Source organism: Mobula birostris, chromosome 24 (assembly GCF_030028105.1).
Source record: "Mobula birostris isolate sMobBir1 chromosome 24, sMobBir1.hap1, whole genome shotgun sequence".
Lineage (NCBI taxonomy): Eukaryota > Metazoa > Chordata > Chondrichthyes > Myliobatiformes > Myliobatidae > Mobula > Mobula birostris.
This window is the reverse complement of record NC_092393.1, coordinates 19,091,836-19,116,639: the sequence shown is the minus strand read 5'-3', so window position 1 is coordinate 19,116,639 and position 24,804 is coordinate 19,091,836. Positions and strand designations below refer to the sequence as shown.

The 24,804-nt window shown below is 42.4% G+C and overlaps 1 protein-coding gene across 1 annotated transcript in view; it reads left to right on the top strand.

Annotated features, from left to right (window-relative positions):
* Positions 1–24,804, top strand: part of LOC140187023 (uncharacterized) — a 93,849-nt gene that overhangs the window by 35,744 nt on the left and 33,301 nt on the right. Inside the window, 10 exon segments of the mRNA XM_072241883.1 lie at positions 21,504–21,715; positions 21,813–21,956; positions 22,053–22,209; positions 22,334–22,361; positions 22,450–22,564; positions 23,050–23,142; positions 23,293–23,356; positions 23,461–23,559; positions 23,678–23,781; positions 23,870–24,008. Of these exon segments, the coding sequence (XP_072097984.1) occupies positions 21,504–21,715; positions 21,813–21,956; positions 22,053–22,209; positions 22,334–22,361; positions 22,450–22,564; positions 23,050–23,142; positions 23,293–23,356; positions 23,461–23,559; positions 23,678–23,781; positions 23,870–24,008 (1,155 nt within the window).

Below are 24,804 nucleotides of genomic sequence, written 5' to 3'. Positions count from 1 at the left end.
AGTCATGGATATTGAGAGAGTAGAGCAGTGGGCTAAGCACACATCCTTGAGGTGCGCCAGTGTTGATCGTCAGTGAGGAGGAGGTGTAATTACCAACCTACACAGATATCGCAACATATTCCGGTGATACTAAAACTGATTTGGATTGTGATTCTCAGGACGTTGACACAGATTCTACATAACTAAGCAAAAACAGTTGTGAGGTCATGGACAATTTATAGATTACGGAGGAGGAGTACATGCTGTCTTGAGACAAATTAGGGTGGAAAAGTCCCCAGGGCCTGACAAGATGTGCTATCAAGATTAATTCAGAAACTGCAGGGGCCCTGGCAGATATTTAAAATGTCCTTAGTCATGGGTGAAGTGCCAGAGGACTGGAGGACAGCTAATATTGTTCCATTGTCCAAGAAATAAGCAGACTATTATGGGCCAGTGAGTCTGATGTCAGTAGTTGGTAAATTAATGGATGGTATTATGAAGGACCGGAAATGTAAGTATTTGGATAGTCAATCAAAGTCAAAGTAAATGTATTATCAAAAATTATATATATCTTGAGATTCATTTTCTTGCAGGCATTTACAGAAAAATAAAGAAATACAATAGATTTTTGTGAAACCTACATATAACAAAGAAAGACAAACCACCAATATCCAAAAGAAGATGAATTGTGGAAATAATAGATAGGTAAATGAATAACACTGAGAGCAGGAGTTGCAGAGTCCTTGAAAGTGAGTCCATAGGTTGTGCAATCAGATCAAATTTGTAGTCAGTTAAGTTATCTACTCTGATTCAGGAGTCTGGTGGTTGTAGGGTTATAGCTTTGCAGAACCTTGTGATAACTTTGCGAAAGTTCCTGTACTTCTTGCCCAATAGTAATAGTGAGAAGACTGCATAGCTTGGATGGGACGGGGGTGGTGGGGAGTGTGCTTCATGATGGATGCTGCTTTCCTATAGACCCTTGTAAATGTGGATTTTACCTGTGATGGACTGGACTGTATCCATCACTTTCTGTTGAGTTTTCTATTCCTAGGATGAGTATTTCCATACCAGGCTATAATGCAGCCAGTCAGTATACTCTCCGTTATGCATCTATAGAGGTTTGTTAAAGTTTTAAATGACATGCAAATCTACACAAGCTTATAAGAAAGAAGAGGTGCTGCCATGCCTTCTTCATGATGCTGCTTGTGTGCTGGTCTAGTTGAGATGTTCTGATGTGAAAATGTCAATGAATTTAAAGTTACTGACCCTTTCTAACTCCAAACCCTTAATGAGAACTGGCTAATAGACCTCCAGATCCTTCCTCTTGATTCATCAAAAACAATGTGTCATCAGCAAACTTAAATGTGCCATTAAAGCTGTACTTGGCCAAACAATCAAAGATATAAAGCAAGTAGAGCAGGGGGCTAAGCACAAGGCCTTGTGCTGTACCTGTGCTAAAGGTGATTGTGATGGAGATATTTTTGCAAATCTATATTGATTGGGCCTGATTAGGGACAGTCAACATGGCTTTGTGTGTGCTACATTGTCTCTAACCAATCTTAGAGCATTTTCGAGGCGGTTACCACAAATGGTGATGAAGAAAAGGCAATGGATGTTGCCTACATGAACTTCAGCAAGGCCTTTAACAAAGTTCTGCATGGGAGGCTGGTCAAGAGGGGTCTTTTGCTTGGTATTCAGGAAGAGGAAGTAAATTTGAATCAACATTGGCTTTGCGGGAGAAGCCAGAGCGTAATAGTAGATGGTTGCTCTCTGACTGGAGGCCTGTGACTAGTGGTGTTTCACAGGGATCTCTGCTGGGTCCATTGTTATTTGTCATCTATATCAATGAACTGGATGATAATATGGTGAACTGAATGATATCATGGCAAACTGGATCATGAGATATGTAGATAATACCAAGATGGGGGCATAGTGGACAGCAAGCAAGACTATCAAAGCTTATAGTGGGATCATGGCTGGAAAATGGCAGATGGAATTTAATGCAAGTTTTTCTACTGAGGTTGGGTGAGTCTAGAACTAGAGGTCATAGGTTCAGGGTGAAAGGTAAAATATTTAAGGAGAACTTGACGTGTTGCACTTTGGTAGGACAATCCAGGATAGGACTTACAGAGTGAACAGTAGGGCACTAATGAGTGCAGATCCATAATTCCTTGAAAGGTGTGTCACACATAGATAAGGTCATAAGGAGTGCTTTTGCCATGTGGCTCTCATAAATGAAAGTTTGAGTACAGGATTTGGGATGCTGTATTGAAGTTTTGTAAGATGTTGGTGAGACCAGTTTTGGAATATTGCATGTAGTTCTGGTCATATACCTACAGGAGAGATATCAATAAGATTGAAAGAGTACAGAGAAAATTTACAATGATGTTGCCAGGACTTGAATTCCTGAGTTATAGAAAAAGGTTGAATAGAATATTTATTAATTCCTTGAAGTTTAAGAGAATAAAGGGAGATTTAATAGAGATATATAAACGTATGAGTATAGATAGGGTAAATGCAAACACACTTTTTCTACTGAGGCTGGGTAAAACTAGATCTAGAGGTCATAGGTTAAGAGTGAAAGGTGAAATATTTAAGAAGCACCTGAAAGGCAACAGTTTTGCTTAGGTGATACAAGCTGAGACTTTATAAGGAACTATTCAGGCCACACTTGCAGTATTGTCAACAGTTTTGGGCCCCATATCTCTGAAAGGATGTGTTGTCATTGGAGAGAGTCCAGAGGAGGTTCACGAGGATGCTTCCGGAAATGAGGGGGTTAATTTATCAGGAGCATTTGGCAGCTTTGGGCCTGTACTCACTGGAATTTAGAAGAATGCGGTGGGAGGGGATCTCATTGAAATCTACCGAAAGTTGAAAGGACGAGATGTGGATGTAGAGAGGATGTTTCCTTTGGTGGTGTATCCAGAACTAGAGGGCACAGCCTCAAAATTGAGGGGTGACCTCTTAGAACAAGGGATGAATTTCTTTAGCCAGAGAGTACTGAATCTGTGGAATGCTCTGTCACAGACTGTGGTGGAGGCCAAGTCTGTGGGTATATTTAAAGTGGAAGTTGATAGTTTCCTGATTGGTCAGGGCATCAAAGGATATGGCGAGAAGACAGGTGTAAGGGGTTGAGTGGGATCTGGGATCAACCATGATGGAATGGCGGAGCAGACTCGATGGGCTGAATGGCCTAATTCTGCTCCTGTTATGGCCTAAGTGTGGATCGAGCTGCCAGAGGAAGTTGTGGATGCAGGTTCGTTTTCAACATTTAGAAGAAGTTTAGATAGGTACATGGACAGGAGGAGTAGGGTGGTTTATGGTCCAGGTGCAGGTTGATAGGACAATGTAGGATAACAATACACATGGACTAGATGAGCTGAAGAGTCTGTTTCTGTGCTGATTTAATACTCTAAATCTGTCCTTCTAATACATTGGGTATTTTGTATACCATAGGAATGTTTGGCAATGTTGTTGGGATATTGTGATCAAAATCACTCAGTCTTTCTCAATCTAGGCTAATTATTCAATGAAGATTCTGAGGGAACATTTCAATTCTTTATTCATATAACGTATATATTACCATCCATCTCATAAGAAATAAGCTGCACATTTTATGTATTTGTGGTAGTTCTTTTAAAGATTTTGGATTGTAAAATTAAACTTAAATACTGTATTGTAGTTATTTAAGTACCAACTCAAATTCAAAATTGGAAATATTCTAATCTATAACATGTGAGACAGTGAAACTGAAAAGCATATCCATTATGAATATACACATTGTAATACACGAGAACAAGATGAACAGAAGCTGAAATAGATCATTTTTCTCTTATGCCTATCATCATTATCATCATCATCAGGTGCCGTGCCCAGTTTGAGCTTTGACTGCCATGGCCCACACATTCCTGTTTTGGGTCAAGTGGATCATTTCATTGGTATTCATTTCCGGTTCTCTGGCTGCTGTCTCCATCATCATTTGTCTTTGTCTTCCCCTTACTTTCTTCCCTTCAATCTTTCCCATAATTACCGTGCATTCTAACTCCTATTTCCTAATCACATGTCCAATGAAGTTACGTTGCCTTTTCGTGATCTCATACATTATTTCTCTTTTTGTGTTTGCTCTGCTCATGACATCCTCGTTAGATATTCGTTTCATCCATGATATTCTTTGCATCCTCCTCAGAAAACCACATCTCTGCTACTACAATTCATTTCCTCATGTTACTAGCATAACTGGATAAGCGTAACATTTCAGTACTCTGAGGCGGGTTATCATGCCTAGTTTAGTGTTGGTCACTATACTCTTCATTCTTGTAAAGGTGTCTTTGTCATAAGGGCACAGCTGGGAATGGACCCAAGTGCAAGACACAGAGACTGAAGTACTAGGGACAGGACTAGGATACAGGGCGATGGCAAGGACATGGACAGGAAAACCAGGAACCTGGAACAGGACTGGACAAAAGAGCTGGGAGCCCGGGCTTGTATTCCGAGCCAGAGACTGGACAAGGACCCAGTACCTGGGTCTTGCCTCTGGCTCGGACCCCAGAACTAGGCAAGGACAGGGCTTGGCAGGCAGGCAGGACGAGGCGGAAATCTACAGGCTTGAAGCTTGAGGCTAGAGGCTAGAGACTTGGATTGGCTTGGCAAGAGGCTAGAGGCTAGAGACTTGGCTTGGCAAGAGGCTGGAGGCTGGAAGGAGGCTGGAGTCTTCAGTCTAGAGGGCCAGGCAAGAGACGAGGCAAGGCTGGAGGCTGGAGGCGAGGTGAGGCTGGAGGCAGGAGACTTGAGACTTGAGGCGAGGCTTGGCTCCTCCTGGGCAGGGTGCGGATCACCACCCGACAGAGGCAAGGAACAGGAAGGGACAGAAACAACCCCAGGTAACGGCAAGACAGCCTGGCTTACCCAGCCAGAGGCAAGAGACAGGAAGGGACAGAACCAACCCCAGGTAACAGCAAGACGACCTGGCTTACCTGGGCGGAGGCAAGGGACAGGAAAGGAGCTAGGTACAGGGTGGCTCCAGGACAAAACAGCAAGACAAGGCAAGGCTACTGGCAAAGCAAGGCAAGATGAGAACTTCAGGTGAGGTGAGAGTTACCGGCAAGACAAGACAGGGCTTCAGGCAAGGAAACAGAAGACAGGAGAAGGGATACAAGGAGTAAGGACAAAAACAATCCAGTGGCCACGCCCTGGTCTCTGGAGGTATTTATGCAGCCAGCCCCAACTAGCATCAGCTGACTCAATTAAAGCTCAACAAGACAGAAACAGGGTAGATAGGAAAACCTGGAGCAAATGGTCAATGGGCCGGACTGTGAACCAGAATATGGAGTTCATGGACTGGACCATGACAGTCTTTTGCCATCCCTATTCTTCTTTTGATATCCAAGTCGCACCTGCCATCTGATGTCACCCAGCTTCCTAAGAAGCAAAAGCTCTTTACTTGTTTTATTTCTTCCCCATTTATTCTCAGCCTGCAGATAGGATTCTCCTTCTTGTTGGATATCACCATACGTTCTGTCTTTATTTATGGGCATACTCATGCCTATACCACTGCCATATTGTCATGGTCTGGTCCATGAAGTCTGCATTCCAGTCGTCCAGCTGTCCCTTGTTTTGGTTGAGTTAATCATAGGCACGTGATTCCCATCTTGGGGCTTGGAATATAAGTGGCCTTGGGGTTGAGTGTGAGTGGCTGGTTTATCTTGTCAAGATCCCCTGCGAGCAACCTGCTGGTGGAAGGCTAGAGTGGCCACTTGCCATCTTTAGGCTGCATTGGGGAACCATCCCCTCATGCATCCTTGCTGTTAGTAGTCAGAGCTGTCTTTGCAGCATGGATTCGGGCGTTTCCTGGACCAGCTGAGTGGCCATCTGCCACTCTGAGCTAGGTAGGGATCTGGCTGTTTCCGTAGCCAGCTGGCCATAACTGCGACTTGGAGCAACACCAAAGCAGAGATGGAACTGTCTGTTGTTCTTCGGTGTTGGTCTCTTCTTGTCCTTGCCTCCATGGGGTAAATCAGGCTGTCCTGCCATTGCCCTGACTGTCTTGTCTTGTCTTGTCTTTGCCTCTGTTGGCTAAGTCTGGCTGTTCTGCCGTTACCCGACGGTTTGTCCTGTCCCACCTTGATGTGGAGAAGAAGTTGAGGACCGGCTTGTCTAAGTATAAGTCCCGGCTCTATGTCTATGTACTGTCCTGTCTCATGCTAGTGTCGTATTAAAGATGCGTCCCGGCTTTTTGAAGGATAAGTCCCGGCTCTATGTTGATGTACAGTTCCTAGTCTGTCTCTGAGCTCCAGCCTCCGAATTATCAGCCTCAAGCCTCAAGAGGCAACACCCCAGCCTCAAGCCTCAAGAGCCAAGACCCCAGCCTTAAGCCTCTGGACCCCAGCCACGTCCTGTCCTGTAGCCATCTCATACCCTTGCCTAGTTCTGGGGTCCGAGCCCGAGGCAAGACTCAGGTCCTGAGTCCTTGTCCAGTCTCTGGCTCCGAGTCCAAGCCCGGACTCCTAGTTCATAGTTCCTTGTCCAGGTTCCCTGTATCTAGTCCATGTCCTAGCCCAAGTCTGTGTTCTTGTCCCTACTCCTTGTCTGTATCCTGTCACATCCCTACTCTAGTCAAGCCCTGTTCCTTGTACTTCAGTGTCTGCGTCTTGCATTTGGGTCCACATCAACGCCCCCCATTGTGACACATATATGATCATGCCTGATCATTATCCTCAATTTTTTATATGATTTTCATATCCCTTAATAGGTTCCTTAAGATTGTCATAGCTGGGGGATGTAGTGGGGATAAGCTCCACCATCTATTAAATAGGGCCACCTTTGCCCCAGGGCCAGATGGTCTGCATCCTAGAGTGCTTAAGGAAGTAGCCCAAGAAATAGTGGATGCATTAGTGATAATTTTTCAAAACTCGTTAGATTCTGGACTAGTTCCTGAGGATTGGAGAGTGGCTAATGTAACCCCACTTTTTAAAAAAGGAGGGAGAGAGAAACCGGGGAATTATAGACCGGTTAGCCTAACGTCGGTGGTGGGGAAACTGCTGGAGTCAGTTATCAAAGATGTGATAACAGCACATTTGGAAAGCGGTGAAATCTTCGGACAAAGTCAACATGGATTTGTGAAGGGAAAATCATGTCTGACGAATCTCATTGAATTTTTTGAGGATGTAACTAGTAGAGTGGATAGGGGAGAACCAGTGGATGTGGTATATTTGGATTTTCAAAAGGCTTTTGACAAGGTCCCACACAGGAGATTAGTGTGCAAACTTAAAGCACATGGTATTGGGGATAAGGTATTGATGTGGATGGAGAATTGGTTAGCAGACAGGAAGCAAAGAGTGGGAATAAACGGGACCATTTCAGAATGGCAGGCGGTGACTAGTGGGGTACCGCAAGGCTCAGTGCTGGGACCCCAGTTGTTTACAATATATATTAATGACTTGGATGAGGGAATTAAATGCAGCATCTCCAAGTTTGCGGATGACACGAAGCTGGGTGGCAGTGTTAGCTGTAAGGAGGATGCTAAGAAGATGCAGAGTGACTTGGATAGGTTGGGTGAGTGGGCAAATTCATGGCAGATGCAATTTAATGTGGATAAATGTGAAGTTATCCACTTTCGTAGCAAAAATAGGAAAACAGATTATTATCTGAATGGTGGCCAATTAGGAAAAGGGGAGGTGCAACGAGACCTGGGTGTCATTATACACCAGTCATTGAAAGTGGGCATGGAGGTACAGCAGGCGGTGAAAAAGGCGAATGGTATGCTGGCATTTATAGTGAGAGGATTTGAGTACAGGAGCAGGGAGGTACTACTGCAGTTGTACAAGGCCTTGGTGAGACCACACCTGGAGTATTGTGTGCAGTTTTGGTCCCCTAATCTGAGGAAAGACATCCTTGCCATAGAGGGAGTACAAAGAAGGTTCACCAGATTGATTCCTGGGATGGCAGGACTTTCAAATGAAGAAAGACTGGATGAACTGGGCTTGTACTCGTTGGAATTTAGAAGATTCAGGGGGGATCTGATTGAAACGTATAAAATCCTAAAGGGATTGGACAGGCTAGATGCAGGAAGATTGTTCCCGATGTTGGGGAAGTCCAGAACGAGGGGTCACAGTTTGAGGATAAAGGGGAAGCCTTTTAGGACCGAGATTAGGAAAAACTTCTTCACTCAGAGAGTGCTGAATCTGTGGAATTCTCTGCCATAGGAAGCAGTTGAGGCCAGTTCATTGGCTATATTTAAGAAGGAGTTAGATATGGCCCTTGTGGCTACGGGGATCAGGGGGTATGGAGGGAAGGCTGGGGCGGGGTTCTGAGTTGGATAATCAGCCATGATCATAATGGCGGTGCAGGCTCGAAGGGCCGAATGGCCTACTCCTGCACCTATTTTCTATGTTTCTATGTTTCTAAATACTCCCAACAGTGTGTGTTTCAAATAGCCTCAGACAACCAAGTCCATCTCCTGGACTTGATGTGTGGATAGTTCTAAACCTAGTGGAATCAGTTCTTCTGACAGGAGAAGAGGTAAAGGCAAGTTACTGGTGTCTTAAAACCAGTTACTTCAGGCAGATGGGGCTCATCAGCCATGGTTGGCAGCTCATCTAGGAGAAGGAAAACTCTGATCTCAAACCTCTACTGCCTTGCAGCTATATACATTCATGAGGATGGCTTCATGAGTAAACCCCAAGGATAAATCTGGAGCTGGAATCCCTCAGGCAGTCCTACGTTGAGTTCAACAATGACTGGCAACTCCTGCAACACCACTGGTCCCAGACTGCATCAGCCTCTGCCGTTCCTTTGAATTCATCAGCTGCACGGAGAGGGGAAGCCTGTTGCATGGGCAGCAGCTTGCTCTCCATATCGTACTCTCCTGGCTTGCGTACTGGCTTGTGTATCATGTAGGCAGCTAAGATGCAATATACACGGTCAACTCTAACCATCGGAGGCCTCAGATCCCTTAACATCTAAGAATCTATTGGTTTCTATCTTGAGTGTATTCAATGACTGAACTCTCAAAGTCCTCTTGGGTGGAGAATTCCAAGTATTCAGAATACATTGGGTAAGGAAGAGTCTTCTTATTTCTGCCCTGATAGGCTGATTCCTTCTCTCTGAGATTGTATGCCTGGGGATTTTCCTTTAGTTCAAAGAGCTGTTCCTTCTCTTCAATGGGAGTTCGGTGAGATCCTCTCTCACTGCTTCCCTTCTGTGATCTTTGCTGCTCTTCAGTATTTTGTTTGTGTGTTTTCTTCTTTAAAGACATAAAACCATGGGTTTAGTTTCATTAGCACTTTCTTGCTCACCAGAATAATTTCTCTCAGTTGTAAAATTCTACAGCCATTAATTCAGTGTTACCAAAGGTTAGTATCATCAGCATGGTAAGAAATTTTCATTATTGTTATTTAAACAAAACAATTATGTCAATACCAATTAACTAAACCAAGTTAAGGATTTCTATCATAATTGTTTCTACCACTTGTGTTGTCCTATTCATTTCCAATGAAGACCAATGGATGTTGAAGTACTAACTATTTACTTCATAGCTTGGTGATCTCAAAATTAAGGTGAACAAATCATAACAATGGGCTTAATTTCTTGTATTTTTAAAATTTATATCTTCTTTCAAATCTACTTTTGTTTCTTTACTTGCCCTATTTACCATTGGCATGCACTATCATCTCTGCTGTCAATCAGATGGTCATCCTAAATCATATTAGTAGTTTTATTTCTTTTCCCACTTTAATCTTTCCCTAACTCCATACCTGCATTAAAGCTATGCATCTCTACACTTTGTCCTTCACCTGAACTTTCAATGATGTGTCCTTCTTTATAGAATTATCCAATAAATATTTTAGCATTGTCACCATTGTTAACAAGTATGACTTATTAACAAAAGTTGGAAAAAGAGTTACAGATCACCTATGATCAAATGGACTGGAGGAACTTTCTTGATGGGCTGAGTGATTAACTCATATCTGCATGTTTGTTCATATTACAAATAATATAAAAATAATTGACATACATAGTAAGAATATGTGACATTTCCTTTTTCATAATATTGTTTTGGCATTTTCCTTGATTTTTGAAGATCAAGTTGCAATACTCTAGGTATGTATTTTATTTTACTGAGTACCATTTTAATGCGTGAACATACATAGCAAATTGGTGTTCTAGAAACAAGAACTAGCGATGGTATTGGATATGTAGCAATATAATGGAGGGAAATAATGTCTTAGCACTTGGGACAACATTCTGTTTTGAAAATCATGCAAAACTACAGAAATCTGACAGAACAAGACAGTGCAAGAAATACTCACCAGCTCAAGACAGAAACAGAGCTATCAGGTCAATGAATCTTCATCAGAACTGGGAGCATGAGAATATAAGCATGTTATAACCTTTAGAAAAAGGAATTTCTAAGGTAAGATGCAGACCCAGGTACTCCAAATGACACAGTCATTCAGAGCAATCTAGTTAATAGATCAATGATGGCAACTAGAGAAAGCAAAAACAGCATAAAATAACAGACTGGAAATGTAATATGCATAACAGTTCCGGGAAATCTGAACAAAAGAGAGTTCTGCAAATGGCAAATGTGGAGACGGAAACACTGAGTTAACAAACAGAAATTTATATCAGAAATGGCCAGTCTGATGCTAACAGGAAAGACTGGTTATCTGAGATTGTTAAATTAAAAAATGGGTCTCAAAGATTGCAAGTCGCTTACACTTCCTCCCTTACCACCATTCAGGGCCCCAGACAGTCCTTCCAGGTGAGGCGACACATCACCTGTGAGTCAGCTGGGGTGATATACTGCGTCCGGTGTTCCCGATGTGGCCTTCTATATATTGGCGAGACCCGACGCAGACTGGGAGATCGTTTTGCTGAACACCTATGCTCTGTCCGCCAGAGAAAGCAGGATCTCCCAGTGGCCACACATTTTAATTCTACATCCCATTCCTATTCTGACATGTCTATCCACGACCTCCTCTACTGTAAAGATGAAGCCACACTCAGGTTGGAGGAACAACACCTTGTATTCCGTCTGGGTAGCCTCCAACCCGATGGCATGAACATTGACTTCTCTAACTTCTGCTAATGCCCCACCTCTTCCTCATATCCCATCTGTTATTTACTTATATACACACATTCTTTATCTCTCTCTCCTTTTTCTCCCTCTGTCCCTCTGACTATGCCCCCTACCCATCCTCTGGGTTTTCCCCCCTCCCCTTTTTCCTTCTCTCTAGGCCTCCTGTCCCATGATCCTCTCATATCCCTTTTGCCAATCACCTGTCCAGCTCTTGGCTCCATCCCTCCCCCTCCTGTCTTCTCCTATCATTTTGGATCTCCCCCTCCCCCTCCCACTTTCAAATCTCTTACTAGCTCTTCTTTCAATTAGTCCTGATGAAGGGTCTCGGCCTGAAACGTCCACTGTACCTCTGCCTAGAGATGCTGCCTGGCCTTCTGCGTTCACCAGCAAATTTGATGTGTGTTGCTCAAAGATTGCAATCTGCTTAGAGATAAAATGAGGTTCTGCTTCAAAAGTTTCTATCAGAATTTGTGGAACATTGTAGGACCCAGAGACAGAAAAGTTAGAGAACAAGCAGACCATTCAACCTGTTGAGTGTATACTTCATCTCAGATCAGTCCCACCAATCATATTCTCCCATCTATCTTTCCAAGACCACTGCCTCTCTTCTGTGGAGCCTATTTGTTTTTTTTTAATTCCACCTGTTTCAACATCTCTTGGAAAGCTTGTTGACTGTAATATGGACTGGTAATATTACAGATCTTTGAATTTGATGAGATTTTATGGGGAACTGCTGAGGTTTGGCAGCAATTGGCATCTAAACTGGAAAATTCTCTGGCTTGAGAAGCATAAAAATGAAGGTTTTGCTCACGAATAGATTCCTGCTATCTTCCAGCTTTGTGGATGGATAACTCTGGTCTAAGGATTACTCTGCATTCTTTTAGGACTCTGCAACGAGTTAGACTCTCGGGGGTTTCCTTTAACTATTGTGGAGATAATATTCAAGCAAGGCTGGCCTGAAAAAAAAATATTTTCCTGAGAGACAGGGATGAAAAGTTCCTTTGCAGACTCACTGATGAATCACTGATTAGGAAAGAAATTAACATAATTGCTCCTCCATTTTGTGCAATTGTAACATCTTCCCTAAATGACTGAAACCAGGCAAGAGGCATGCCGGCAAACGCCTAGCAACTAACGCAGGAACTTAAAGCTGTAATGTACTTACTTTTTTCTATAATTAGATTTTAGGTAAATAGAACGGCGACGCCAAAGCAAGGCTTAGTTTAAAACGGGCACCTAGATTTACATTCCGAATTTCATAATGTGCCAGTTGTTTGCTCACATTGACAAGGGTAGACCTTCAAGGCTTTGATCTGGCTGATCCCGCTTCTTAAGAAATGTGAGATCTACTTTGGCAGAGAGATTTAGTTTCAGCTCGGCTGCTTATCAAACACTCGACACAAGGAGCAGGGCCGCGTATTTAGAGGTCGATTTGTTGTTTATACGAGGGACGAAAGAAGCCGTATGTTGGATTGGCAGATAGTCCATCTCCACTTCTGCCTAGTTGTTGAAGGGAACTGTATATTTTTGTTAGCGATATACCGATATATCGCGTTCATTGCAATCACAGAGTTCGCAAGACTTTCTAAACTCAAACATTTTATCCCTAGATTGTCATGATCTATTTTCTCTTAATTACTTACTTGAAATAAAACAAAGTCTTTAAATGCGACCTTTAAATGAAACCTCAAATCTATAATGAGTTATATTGCATTCACAGACAATATCAACTCTTCAGCTCACTCTTAACACCACCACATTAAATGGGTACATTCTCGGACCTTTTATAGACTTACCCCACCTGAGTGACGTCACAGCCAATCGTACAGCCGAAAAGAGTAGCAATTAAGTATGGCAGAAATAATCGGGACTAGAAGGCAGTCTGTGGGAAAGCGAGCAGCCCGAAGCCTGAAACGGGTACCCCGCTACTTACTTTGTCTTTCAAGTTGCAAATGAAATTGATGCCGTAGGACAACTATAGAAACCTGCTTCCACATGGATGTTAAAGCTGGTTTCCGCTGTCGCCTAATCTTTAGACTTCGCTTCCTAATGGAAAACTTTGTCCTAATAATGACTTTTTGTTTTCTCCACTGAGGTACTGAATGAGATGTAGGCACTGGTTCTTGCTTTAAACTGGTTCTAGTATCTCAGTGGTTCAGTGTTAGTCCTGGTGAATGGTATGAATAGAACTTGCAATGGACACATCCAAAATCCTTCAACGAGTCTGTGTGGTACTCACCCGCGCTCTTACATTTAAAAGCAAATTATGTCGGTAAAATTGAAATGGCTGAGTAGATTTGATGGGTCGAATTGCTTACTATTGCACCTATGTCTTATGAAACATTTTTTTTGCACTACTGAGCATTTCAGTACTTTTGCAATAAACTGCAAAATCTGTTACAAATCTGAAAGTGAAAAAAAATTTGCAACCAAACTTAAACACGTCTAGAATTCAAATAATTTTGCAAATAATCCAAAACAAAGACGAAAGTAGTGTTGTGTTTCTAAATCGAAACATTAGCAAGGTATAAGAGTAAAGTTACTTGAAACCAAAAATTCACCTTGACAACAGACACTCTGGAATTTTGACTGCTAATCCTCTTTCTTGACATCTTCAAAGATTCAAAGTACATTTATCAACAAAACATGAACATAGAACATAGAACAGTACAGCACAGTACAGGCCCTTTGGCCCACAATGTTGTGCCAACACTTAAACCCTGCCTCCCATATACCCCCCCACCTTAAATTCCTCCATATACATGTCTAGTAGTCTCTTAAATTTTACCAGTGTATTTGCCTCTACCAATGACTCAGGCAGTGCACTCCATGCACCAACCACTCTCTGAGTAAAAAACCTTCCTCTAATATCCCCCTTGAACTTCCTACCCCTTACCTTAAAGCCATGTCCTCTTGTATGGAGCAGTGGTGCCCTGGGGAAGAGGTGCTGGCTATCCACTCTATCTATTCCTCCTAATACCTTGTATACCTCTATCATGTCTCCTCTCATCCTCCTTCTCTCCAAAGAGTAAAGCCCTAGCTCCCTTAATCTCTAATCATAATGCATACTCTCTAAACCAGGCAGCATCCTGGTAAATCTCCTCTGTACCCTTTCCAATGCTTCCACATCCTTCCTATAGTGAGGCGACCAGAACTGGACACAGTACTCCAGTTGTGGCCTAACCAGAGTTTTATAGAGCTGCATCATTACCTTGCAACTCTTAAACTCTTTCCATCGACTTATGAAAGCTGACACCCCATAAGCTTTCTTAACTACCCTATCTACCTGTGAGGCAACTTTCAGGGATCTGTGGACATGTAACCCCAGATCCCCCTGCTCCTCCACACTACCAAGTATCCTGCCATTTACTTTGTACTCTGCCTTGGAGTTTGTCCTTCCAAAGTGTACCACCTCACACTTCTCTGGGTTGAACTCCATCTGCCACTTCTCAGCCCACTTCTGTATCCTACAATGTCTCTCTGCAATCTTCCACAATCCTCTACACTATCCGCAACACCACTAACCTTTGTGTCATCTGCAAACTTGCCAACTTCTATTCCCACATCCAGGTCATTAATAAAAATCACGAAAAGTAGAGGTCCCAGAACAGATCCTTGTGGGACACCACTAGTCAAAATCCTCCAATCCAAATGTACTCCCTCCACCATGACCCTCTGTTTTCTGCAGGCAAGCCAATTCTGAATTCACCTGGCCAAATTTCCCTGGATCCCATGCCTTCTGACTTTCTGAATAAGCCTACCATGTGGAACCTTGTCAAATGCCTTACTAAAATCCATGTAGATCACATCCACTGCACTACCCTCATCTATATGCCTGGTCATCTCCTCAAGGAACTCTATCAGGCTTGTTAGATAAGATCTGCCCTTCACAAAGCCATGCTGACTGTCCCTGATCAGACCATGATTCTGTAAATGCCCATAGATCCTATCTCTAAGAATCTTTTCCAACAGCTTTCCCACCACAGACATAAGGCTCACTGGTCTATAATTACCCGGACTATCCCTACTACCTTTTTTGAACAAGGGAACAACATTCACCTCCCTCCAATCTTCCGGTACTATTCCCATGGACAACGAGGACATAAAGATCCTAGCCAGAGGCTCAGCAATCTCTTCCCTCACCTCGTGGATCAGCCTGGGGAATATTCCGTCAGGCCCCGAGGACTTATCCGTCCTAAAGTATTTTAACAACCCCAACATGTCCTCTCCCTTAATATCAACATGCTCCAGAACATCAACCTCACTCTTATTGTCGTCAACGTCATCAAGTTCCCTCTCATTGCTGAATACCGATGAGAAGTATTCATTGAGGACCTCGCTCACTTCCACAGCCTCCAGGCACATCTTCCCACCTTTATCTCTAATTGGTCCTATCTTTACTCCTGTCATCCTTTTGTAATTGAAGAATGCCTTGGGATTTTCCTTTACCCTACTCACCAAGGCCTTCTTATGCCCCCTTCTTGCTCTCCTCAGCCCCTTCTTAAGCTCCTTTCTTGCTACCCTGTATTCCTCAATAGACCCATCAGATCCTTGCTTCCTAAACCTCATGTATGCAGCCTTCTTCCACCTGACTAGATTTTTCACCTCACTTGTCACCCATGGTTCCTTCACCCCACTCCTCTTTAACTTCCCGCAAGAGATCACTAAACATCGACCACATGTCCATGGTACATTTCCCTGCAAAAACATTATCCCAATTCACACCCGCAAGTTCTAGCCTTATAGCCTCATAATTTGCCCTTCCTCAAATAAAAATTTTCCTGTCCTCTCTGATTCTATCCTTTTCCATGATAATGCTAAAGGCCAGGGAGCTGTGGTCATTATCCCCAAGATGCTCACCCACTGAGAGATCTGTGACCTGACCTGGTTAGTTACCTAATACTAGACCTAGTATGGCATTCCCCCTAGTTGGCCTGTCCACATACCGTGACAGGAATCCATCCTGGGCACACTTCATAAACTCTGCCCCATCTAAACCATTGGAACGAATCAGGTGGCAATTAATATTAGGGAAGGCAAAGTCACCCATGATAACAACCCTGTTATTTTTGAACCTTTCCAAAATCTGCCTCCCAATCTGCTCCTCGGTATCTCTGCTGCTACAAGGGGGCCTATAGAATACCCCCAATAGTGTAACTTCTCCCTTCCTGTTCCTGATTTCCACCCATATTGACTCAAAAGAGGATCCTGCTACATTACCCACCCTTTCTGTAGGTGTAATAGTATCCCTGACCAGTAATGCCACCCCTCCTCCCTTTTTCCACCCTCTCTATCCCTTTTAAAGGACTGAAATCCAGGAATATTGAGAATCCGTTCCTGCCCTGGCGCCAGCCAAGTCTCTGTAATGGCCACTACATCATAATTCCATGTATGTATCCAAGCTCTCAGTTCACCACCTTTGTTCCTGATGCTTCTTGCATTGAAGTACACGCACTTTAGCCCTTCTACCTTACTACCTTTACACCCTTTATTCTGCTTCCCTTTCCTCAAAGCCTTTTTATATGTTAGAACTGGTTTTATACTTGCAGTTTTCACATGACCTTTATCCTCCTCCACCTCACTATCTGCTCTAACACTCTGGTTCCCCTCCCTGTGCAAATCTAGTTTAAACCCCCCCCCGGAGCAGTACTAGCAAACCTTCCCGCAAGGATGTTAGTCCCCCTCCAGTTCAGGTGCAACCCGTCCCGTCGGAACAGGTCCCACCTTCCCTGGAACAAGGCCCAATTGTCCAGAAACATGAAGCCCTCCCTCCTGCACCATCTCCTTAGCCACATATTTAGCTGCATTATCTTCCTATTTCTAGCCTCACTAGCACGTGGCATTGGTAGCAATCCTGAGATTGCAATCCTGGAGATCCTGTCCTTCAACTTGCACCCAACTCCCCAAACTCTCTTTGCAGGACCTCCTCCTTCTTCCTATCCACGTCATTGGTTCCTACATAGACCACGACATCTGGCTGCTCACCCTCCCTCTTGAGAATACTGAAAACTCAATCCGAGTTATCACGGACCAGGCACTAGGAAGGCAACAGACCATCTGGGATTCTCAATCTCTCCCACAGAACCTCTTATCTGTCCCCCTAACTATCGAATCCCCTATCACTACTGCTTTCCTCTCTTCCCTCCTTCTCTTCTGAGCTGAGGGTCCAGTCTCAGTGCCAGAGACGCAACCACTGCAACTTGACCCTGGTAGGTCGTCCCCAAAACGGTATACTTATTATTGATGGGAATGGCCACAGGGGTGCTCTGCTCATTCTGTCTATTCCCCTTCCCTCCCCTGACAGTCACCCACCTACCCGTCTCCTGACTTTTGCAGTATATAACCCCAAGGTTCGTCTTCCCCACAGACAGCCAAAAAACAAAGTAAAACAACATGGAGCCCGTTCAAAGAAAAATATCAACACCACCCCTCTCCAGCTAAAAAAAAGACAAATCACTCAAACGGCAAAAAAATAAACGAGCAAAAAATAGAATATAAAACATAAAATTTAAAGGAGTCCAGGATATTCAGTTCAGCTCAGTGTTGGTGTCAGGGAGCTTCCTGATCCACTAAATCGAAGTTGATTTTATAGGTATGACTGTATCATGCGCAACTGTTGAAGAACTAAATTTACTTTAACTATTCATATAACTAAATTACATATGCAATTATACCGTTATGCAAGTTCATTCAGAATGAAATGTTTCAGATATCTCAGTTCGTGCAAGCATCGTTCACGGTTTTGTATGATTGACTCTGTGGAGGGCATTAATCTTTTCTTTTATGGCAGGGATTTCTATGGCGTGGCCACGAGTTACATGCAATCACACATTTATACTAATTATAGCGCATCCCCGTGAAAATGATAGTTGACAACCTCTCCAGGTCGATAAATCGGTCCAATTGTATTTCCATATGTGGAGAAGACAGCTGTTCGGCAGCCGACATTGTTCTTTTAAAAGGGAGTGTAGCGGCTGCCCGAGACATCCTCCAGTGAGCGCTCGGCAAGGTAGGTTCTAAAGGTCCATTCACTCTATGCCTAATAGAATGAACATGGTTACGTGATATAAACATTAAAATTACTAATGCTGCTGCGGGAGCTATCTTATACCGAAATAACATACCCTTGTTGTGTATGAGATCCCCAATCCCCATCTCCCTTTGACTGAAAAAAGCAAGACTATATTTTCACCCTGAAAATTTCCGAGATGATTTACGCAGTGCCTCATATTACACTGGTTCCATTCATTTCTCCCTTGAGATGTCTTGCTTCACGGGTAAGGTTAAAACACTAACGAACATATCGAGGGATAGATAAGGTGCAAGTTACCTGCGTTAGCGATGGCACTGAATAAAATCACTGATATGGTCAATCTCACTGTTCGACCTGGACAAAAGTGAAGTAAATTGCTAAAATGCGGACTACCGTGATATCGCTCAGTAGTTGTTAGAAATTGTAAAGGCAACCGTTTAAACATCGTGATCAAAGTTATGGAGGGTGGGGTGTTGTCTGCGGTCCAACACACATTAATTAGGGATCACATCATAGCTCCAAAGATTTCGCGGCAGCTGATCAGAGCGCGAAAGGGATTAATTTCAGCAGCTATGATCGCGAAATTTGGTTAATGAAACTTACTGCCCTTTCTTTAATTACAGCTTCTGGCGCTTTATAGGATTCACTATATCCGGTTACTTGTACGGAACAAGGTAATCATTACACCGTCTATGCATGAGACGTTTAAGTAAATCTTGTTTGTTTCAAAACGAAAAGACGCTTTTAATATAAACCAAAGCATTTTTAAAAGCAGGCTGTTATTGATGATATTCCAGGTCTGTAAATTGGTACTTTAAAATACACACAAACACACACACACACACACACACACACACACACACACACACACACACACACACAACCAAAATATTTTGCGAAAAATAACCTTCACAGAATTATTCGCATTGACTGACCATATAAGATTATCCAAAACCACCAAGATTTTCATATACATATGGATAGTTTCCCAGAATACCTGAAAATATTCAAGCTGTTCGATTCCCTTTGTAAGTTGGAGAAGCATTCTTACGTGCCGTCGTTGACCCCCAACGCTAATAAAAATGCACCGCCGTGATTGGCGTCTGAACTCGAATATACAGCATGAATCATGGTGCAGGGATACACGATGCAATATAGTTGGTATTGCAAAGCCTTCGCGAAACATTATTAGCAGATGTCTTGCCATGTCAAGCGCAATCGGACAATTGTTCAAAAAAAATTGACAGGCACGTGGACGGGAAAAAAAGAGGGATTTGAAACAAACGCGAGCAAATAGGAACAACTCAGTTGGGGATCTTGGTCGTCATGAACTAGTTGGGCCGAAGGGCTTGTTTCCACGCTGTATGGCCCAATGGCTTTATAAGCAATCTATTGAGTCAGCTGCTAATCTATCTTAGTATATGCAGTGTATATATTGAGTCATATAACTTCAATCTAGTCATGAGAATGTTGGTTCTGTTTATGTTAATGAGATTAGAGCAACTGCAGGAAAAAAAGACAAAATGCTTTGTCTTCATTTATCGGTTTAGAATATCTGAAATCCAGACCTCCATTCAGCTTTGCTGGTCCCTTAAATCAAGACATTAACCATAAGATGTAGCAGCAGAATTTGGTCCTTTGGCCCATTGAGTCTGCTCTGAGACTTTATCATCCTAATCCACTTCCATCTCAGCTTCAATCTCTCAGCCCAATCTCCAGTGTCCTGGCCTCCATAGTCGACTGTGGCAACGAATTCCGCAGACTCACCACTCTGGCTAAAGAAATTCCCCATTATTTCCATTTGATATCGATGCCCCTCTATTCTGAGGCTGTGTCATCTGGCCTGGACTCCCCCACTATAAGAAACATCCTCTCCACATCCACTCTGTTGAAGCCTTTCACCATTCGATAGGTTTCAATGAGATTCCACCTCATTCTTCTGAATTCCACAGAGTATATGCTCCTCATATGATAAGCTTTTCATTTTCACCTTCATCTTCCTGAACCACTTTTGAACCTTCTCCAATGTCAATACATCCATTCTTAGATAAGGGACCCTAACTGCTCACGATACTCCAAGTGTATAGTATAGATACTCCAGGTGAGGCTCACCAGTGTCTCATAAAGCCTCAATATTACGTCTTTGTTTTTATATTCTAGTCCTCTTGAAATGAACTCTAACATTGCCTTCCTCACCACTGACTCAACCTGCAAATTAATCTTCAGGGAAACCTACACCAGGCCTCGCAAGTCCCTTTGCACCTCAGATTTTTGAATTTTCTCTCCATTTGGAAAATAGTCTAAGTTTCTAGTCCTTCTACCACGTGTATGACCATACACTTCCCAACACTGTATTCTATCTGCCACTGCTTTGCCCATTCTCCCAATCTAAGTCCTTCTGCAGACTACCGGCTTCCTCAACACCACCTGCCCCTCAATCTATCTTTGTATGGTCCACAAATCATTGACATATAACGTAAAGAGAACTGGACCCCTGTGGAACATCACTAGTTTCCAGAAGTCAATCAGAAAAGGCTCCCGTTATTACCACTCTCCGCCTATCCATGCTAGTACCTTTCCTGTAATACCATGTACGGGCTCTTAACTTGTTATGCAGCCTCATGTTTGGCACCTTGTCAAAGGCCTTTTTAAAATCCAAGTACACAACATCCACCTATTCTCCTTTTGTCTATCTTAACTTAATAATCATTCAAGTCTATAGTGTGGGTTCAGGCTACCTCAAAAACGTAGCTTTTGCTTCATGTGATTGAAAATCGAAATAAATCTGACGATATGGGAAGTCTAAAATTAAGGTAGAAAATCAGGGAACCACAACAAGGTCGGGCCACATACCGGGAAGGGAAAAGGATTTAATGTTTCTGGTTGGAGACTCTTCATCTGAATTTGAGGAAATTACTCGACATGAAGCGTTAACTTCCTTTCTCCTTCCAAATATGTTGCCTGACTTGCTCGCGTTTCTAGCATTATTTTGTTTTTTCCATACACTGACATCTGCAGTCCCTTGTCCTTTACCTCGTATGAAGAGGGTTGCACTGGACATAATGCACTCTTTGCGATTTATTAGAATTGGCAGACAGGTTAGCAAACTAACTCCACCTGCATACATTTCACTTGGAACATTCTCCTTTACCGCATCTGTGTCAGAATTGCAAACATGGAAGCCAAAGAACGATAAAGCGTCAGTCAGCTCTGTTAATACGGGGGTTAGCATATGCGTAGCGTGTAGTAAACTGCGGCTGAACGCTGCATTCTTTTGCTACCGGAATAAGGACAAATGCGAGAGCAGACTTTTATATTTCATTGATTCATATCAGGTTGAAATTCACAAGTAAACACTTTTAATAAACATTATAAACAACTACATTTACACTGTTTGTTTTTTGCAGTAAGTTGCAATCATGAGTGCGGATGCTGAAATGGCCATTTTCGGGGAGGCCGCAATATACCTGCGAAAGCCGGAGAAAGAAAGACTTGAAGCCCAAAATCGACCCTTTGAAGCTAAAACTGCATGCTTCTGCGTCGACGCTAAGAATGAATTCACTAAAGGCACCATTAAGAGCAGGGAAGGTGGCAAAGTGGTTGTGGAAACCCAAGAGAAACAGGCATGTAGCTAGTGAAGTTAATTCTGTTTGGATTTAGTGGAGATGCGATCACAATTTTCTTTTCAAATAATTAAACGATCCGTTGGTTATCTTGCAGACTGTGACTCTTAAAGAGGACCAGGTCTTCCCAATGAACCCCCCAAAATTCGATAAGATTGAGGATATGGCCATGATGACCCATCTGAGCGAGGCAGCTGTACTGTTTAACCTCAAAGAGCGTTATGCAACCTGGATGATCTACGTGAGTGAAATAATCTGACAAAGTAAAAACACAGCCACAATATTGTATTTTGTATAATATTACAGCAAACGCTGCATTTGCTTTCTCTGCCTTTAGACTTACTCCGGGTTGTTCTGTGTCACCGTGAACCCCTACAAGTGGTTGCCTGTGTACAAATCCGAAGTCGTGCTTGGCTACAGGGGCAAGAAGCGTCAGGAAGCTCCTCCCCACATCTTCTCCATCTCTGATAACGCTTATCAGTTCATGGCAACTGGTAACATGGTCACTTTGCAATTATTTTATAAAACCCTGTTAACGCATGAAGATTTAGCTTTCACTTTCATCAAAACGCATGTTGTATTGTGTATTGTCACTTACACATGGGTTTCCATTCACAGATCGTGAGAACCAGTCCATTCTCATCACGTAAGATTTTTGAGTTATCGCATATTTCTGTTTAAAAACTGGAAATATATTTTAAACTTTTTTTAAGTTCTCTGCTTTCTACCTCCAGCGGAGAATCCGGTGCCGGGAAGACTGTGAACACCAAACGTGTCATCCAGTACTTCGCATCAATTGCAGCCAGTGGCGAAGGCAAGAAAAAAGAGCATGGCACCACTTCGCTGAAGGTATACCAATCTTCGCTGTTGCGGAACCAGCGTTAAAATATTACGTGCAGAATTACATGGGAATCACAGCTCGGAAATATGCCTGTTGTATCTTACGACGAAGCTATTGATGCCCCACAGTGTCAGTGGTGACCATGATCTCTACCGAACCAGATCTCACTTCCCGCTAACCATCGACTTAACCGACTGTGACACAACTTCTAAACCTTAAGATGGTCTCTGCTTCAGCTTTCCCAATATTTAAAACAACTTTCCCACAATTCTAATGTGACTTTATATAACTCCCATCCCAGCAGGACAGTTCAAATGAGATTTTGATTGATTTCGGTCCATATTTTCCTGATGTCATCTAAATACCCCATGGTAACCTTTGTTGATAAGTGTGATTTTAGTATTTCATATCTGCGAGGCATTATTGATACGTTGTTTGCTCATCCGATGAAACGGGTGTTTTATTATTAATACTTGACACTTAACACTTCTAGGGAACTCTGGAAGATCAAATCATCCAGGCTAACCCTCTGCTGGAAGCTTTTGGTAATGCCAAGACAGTGAGAAATGACAACTCATCTCGCTTTGTAAGTGTGCAGTAATGTAAGCAGGAAGTATTAAAACCATTCGCATATCACCTACATAAATTAAGCTGCAAAACAAGTAAATAATAGTTGATTACCAAGTTAATACTCAGGAATTTCTACTAATTTATATTTTAATATTCTTATTTTAAGGGTAAATTTATTAGGATTCACTTTGGAACCACAGGAAAACTGGCCTCAGCTGACATTGAAACTTGTAAGTATTTCAGCTGGCTCAAAAGTACATAATAACATTTGAAACATTCGTCAGTTTATTAGAGAAAACATTCTTCTTGATGTACTGCTGTGTGCCTCATACAGATCTATTGGAAAAGTCCAGGGTGACATTCCAGCTGAACGCTGAGCGAAGTTACCACATTTTCTATCAGGTTACATGTAACAAGAAGCCAGAACTTATTGGTAAGAAATGATAACATTAACTTCTTGATTAATTTACCTTATTATGTTGATTATATGTTATATATATCAAATACATGATTTGAAAAGCATGCAATCTAAATCCATTCTTTGATTTCAGAATTGATGCTCATTACCACCAATCCCTATGACTTTCATTTTGTTAGCCAAGGGGAGATTTCTGTGGCCAGTATTGACGATGGTGAGGAACTGATGGCTACTGATGTAAGTTATACAATTATGGCTGTGAATTTAATATTCCACAATTTGCTAGCATAGCTATCATTTATTGGCTGCTCCTTCTGGTCTCTAGGAAGCCATTGACATTTTGGGCTTCACAGCTGAAGAGAAAGTAGGCATCTATAAACTCACTGGTGCAGTAATGCACTATGGTAACCTGAAGTTCAAGCAAAGGCCAAGGGAGGAACAAGCTGAGCCTGACGGAACAGAAGGTAAAATTAAATGAATTTCAATTTGATGGAAATCAAGATGAAATCAGCAGATACTAGTAATCAGAACTCAAAACAAAAGCTACTGGAAACACTTGGCAAGCCACTTGGAATGAGAAACAGATTCAACAATTCAGGTCTGATAAAGGGGATTCTGGTGCTTTCTCTTTTCACAGGCAATGTCTGACCTACTGAGTCTTTACAGCATTTTCTGTTATTATCTCAAAATAAATTCATATGCTTAGCAATTCTTGTTCCTCAAATTTATTTTCATTGTAGAAATCTTCATAAGTTTACACATGATGTTTGCTTGTCAGCATCTGTCTGGGCCAATTTAATTGTATGTATAATGGAATGTAACTGTGCCCTCTGTCAGAAGGAGAAAGTATTTGATCTTAGTGTATGTCATCCTCTTTCACTTCCGCTGTCAATGTACTATTTCTGCACAAATTCTGCTTGTTAATGATAAGATAGAGTGCAGAAAAGGTCCACAGCTAGTACCACAAACGTTCAGCATTTTAAAGTTCTTCATAAAGTAGAAACAAATCAAGAAGTTGGGATTTGAAAAAGCTGTTGAAAGCAATGAAGCATTTGGTTAAAGGGATAAAAGAAGAAGTGTTTCTAGTGGCAGAGAGCACAGAATGAAAGATTATAGATTTAAGGCAAATGAACAAAAGAGTAATGTAAAATGAGGAGAATTTGTTTTTGCACAATAGGTTTACTGATCTGTCATGTGCTGCACAAATTATGATTGTGAATTAGTAGGCGATCTGTTAATAAATTTCAAAAAAGAGTAGGT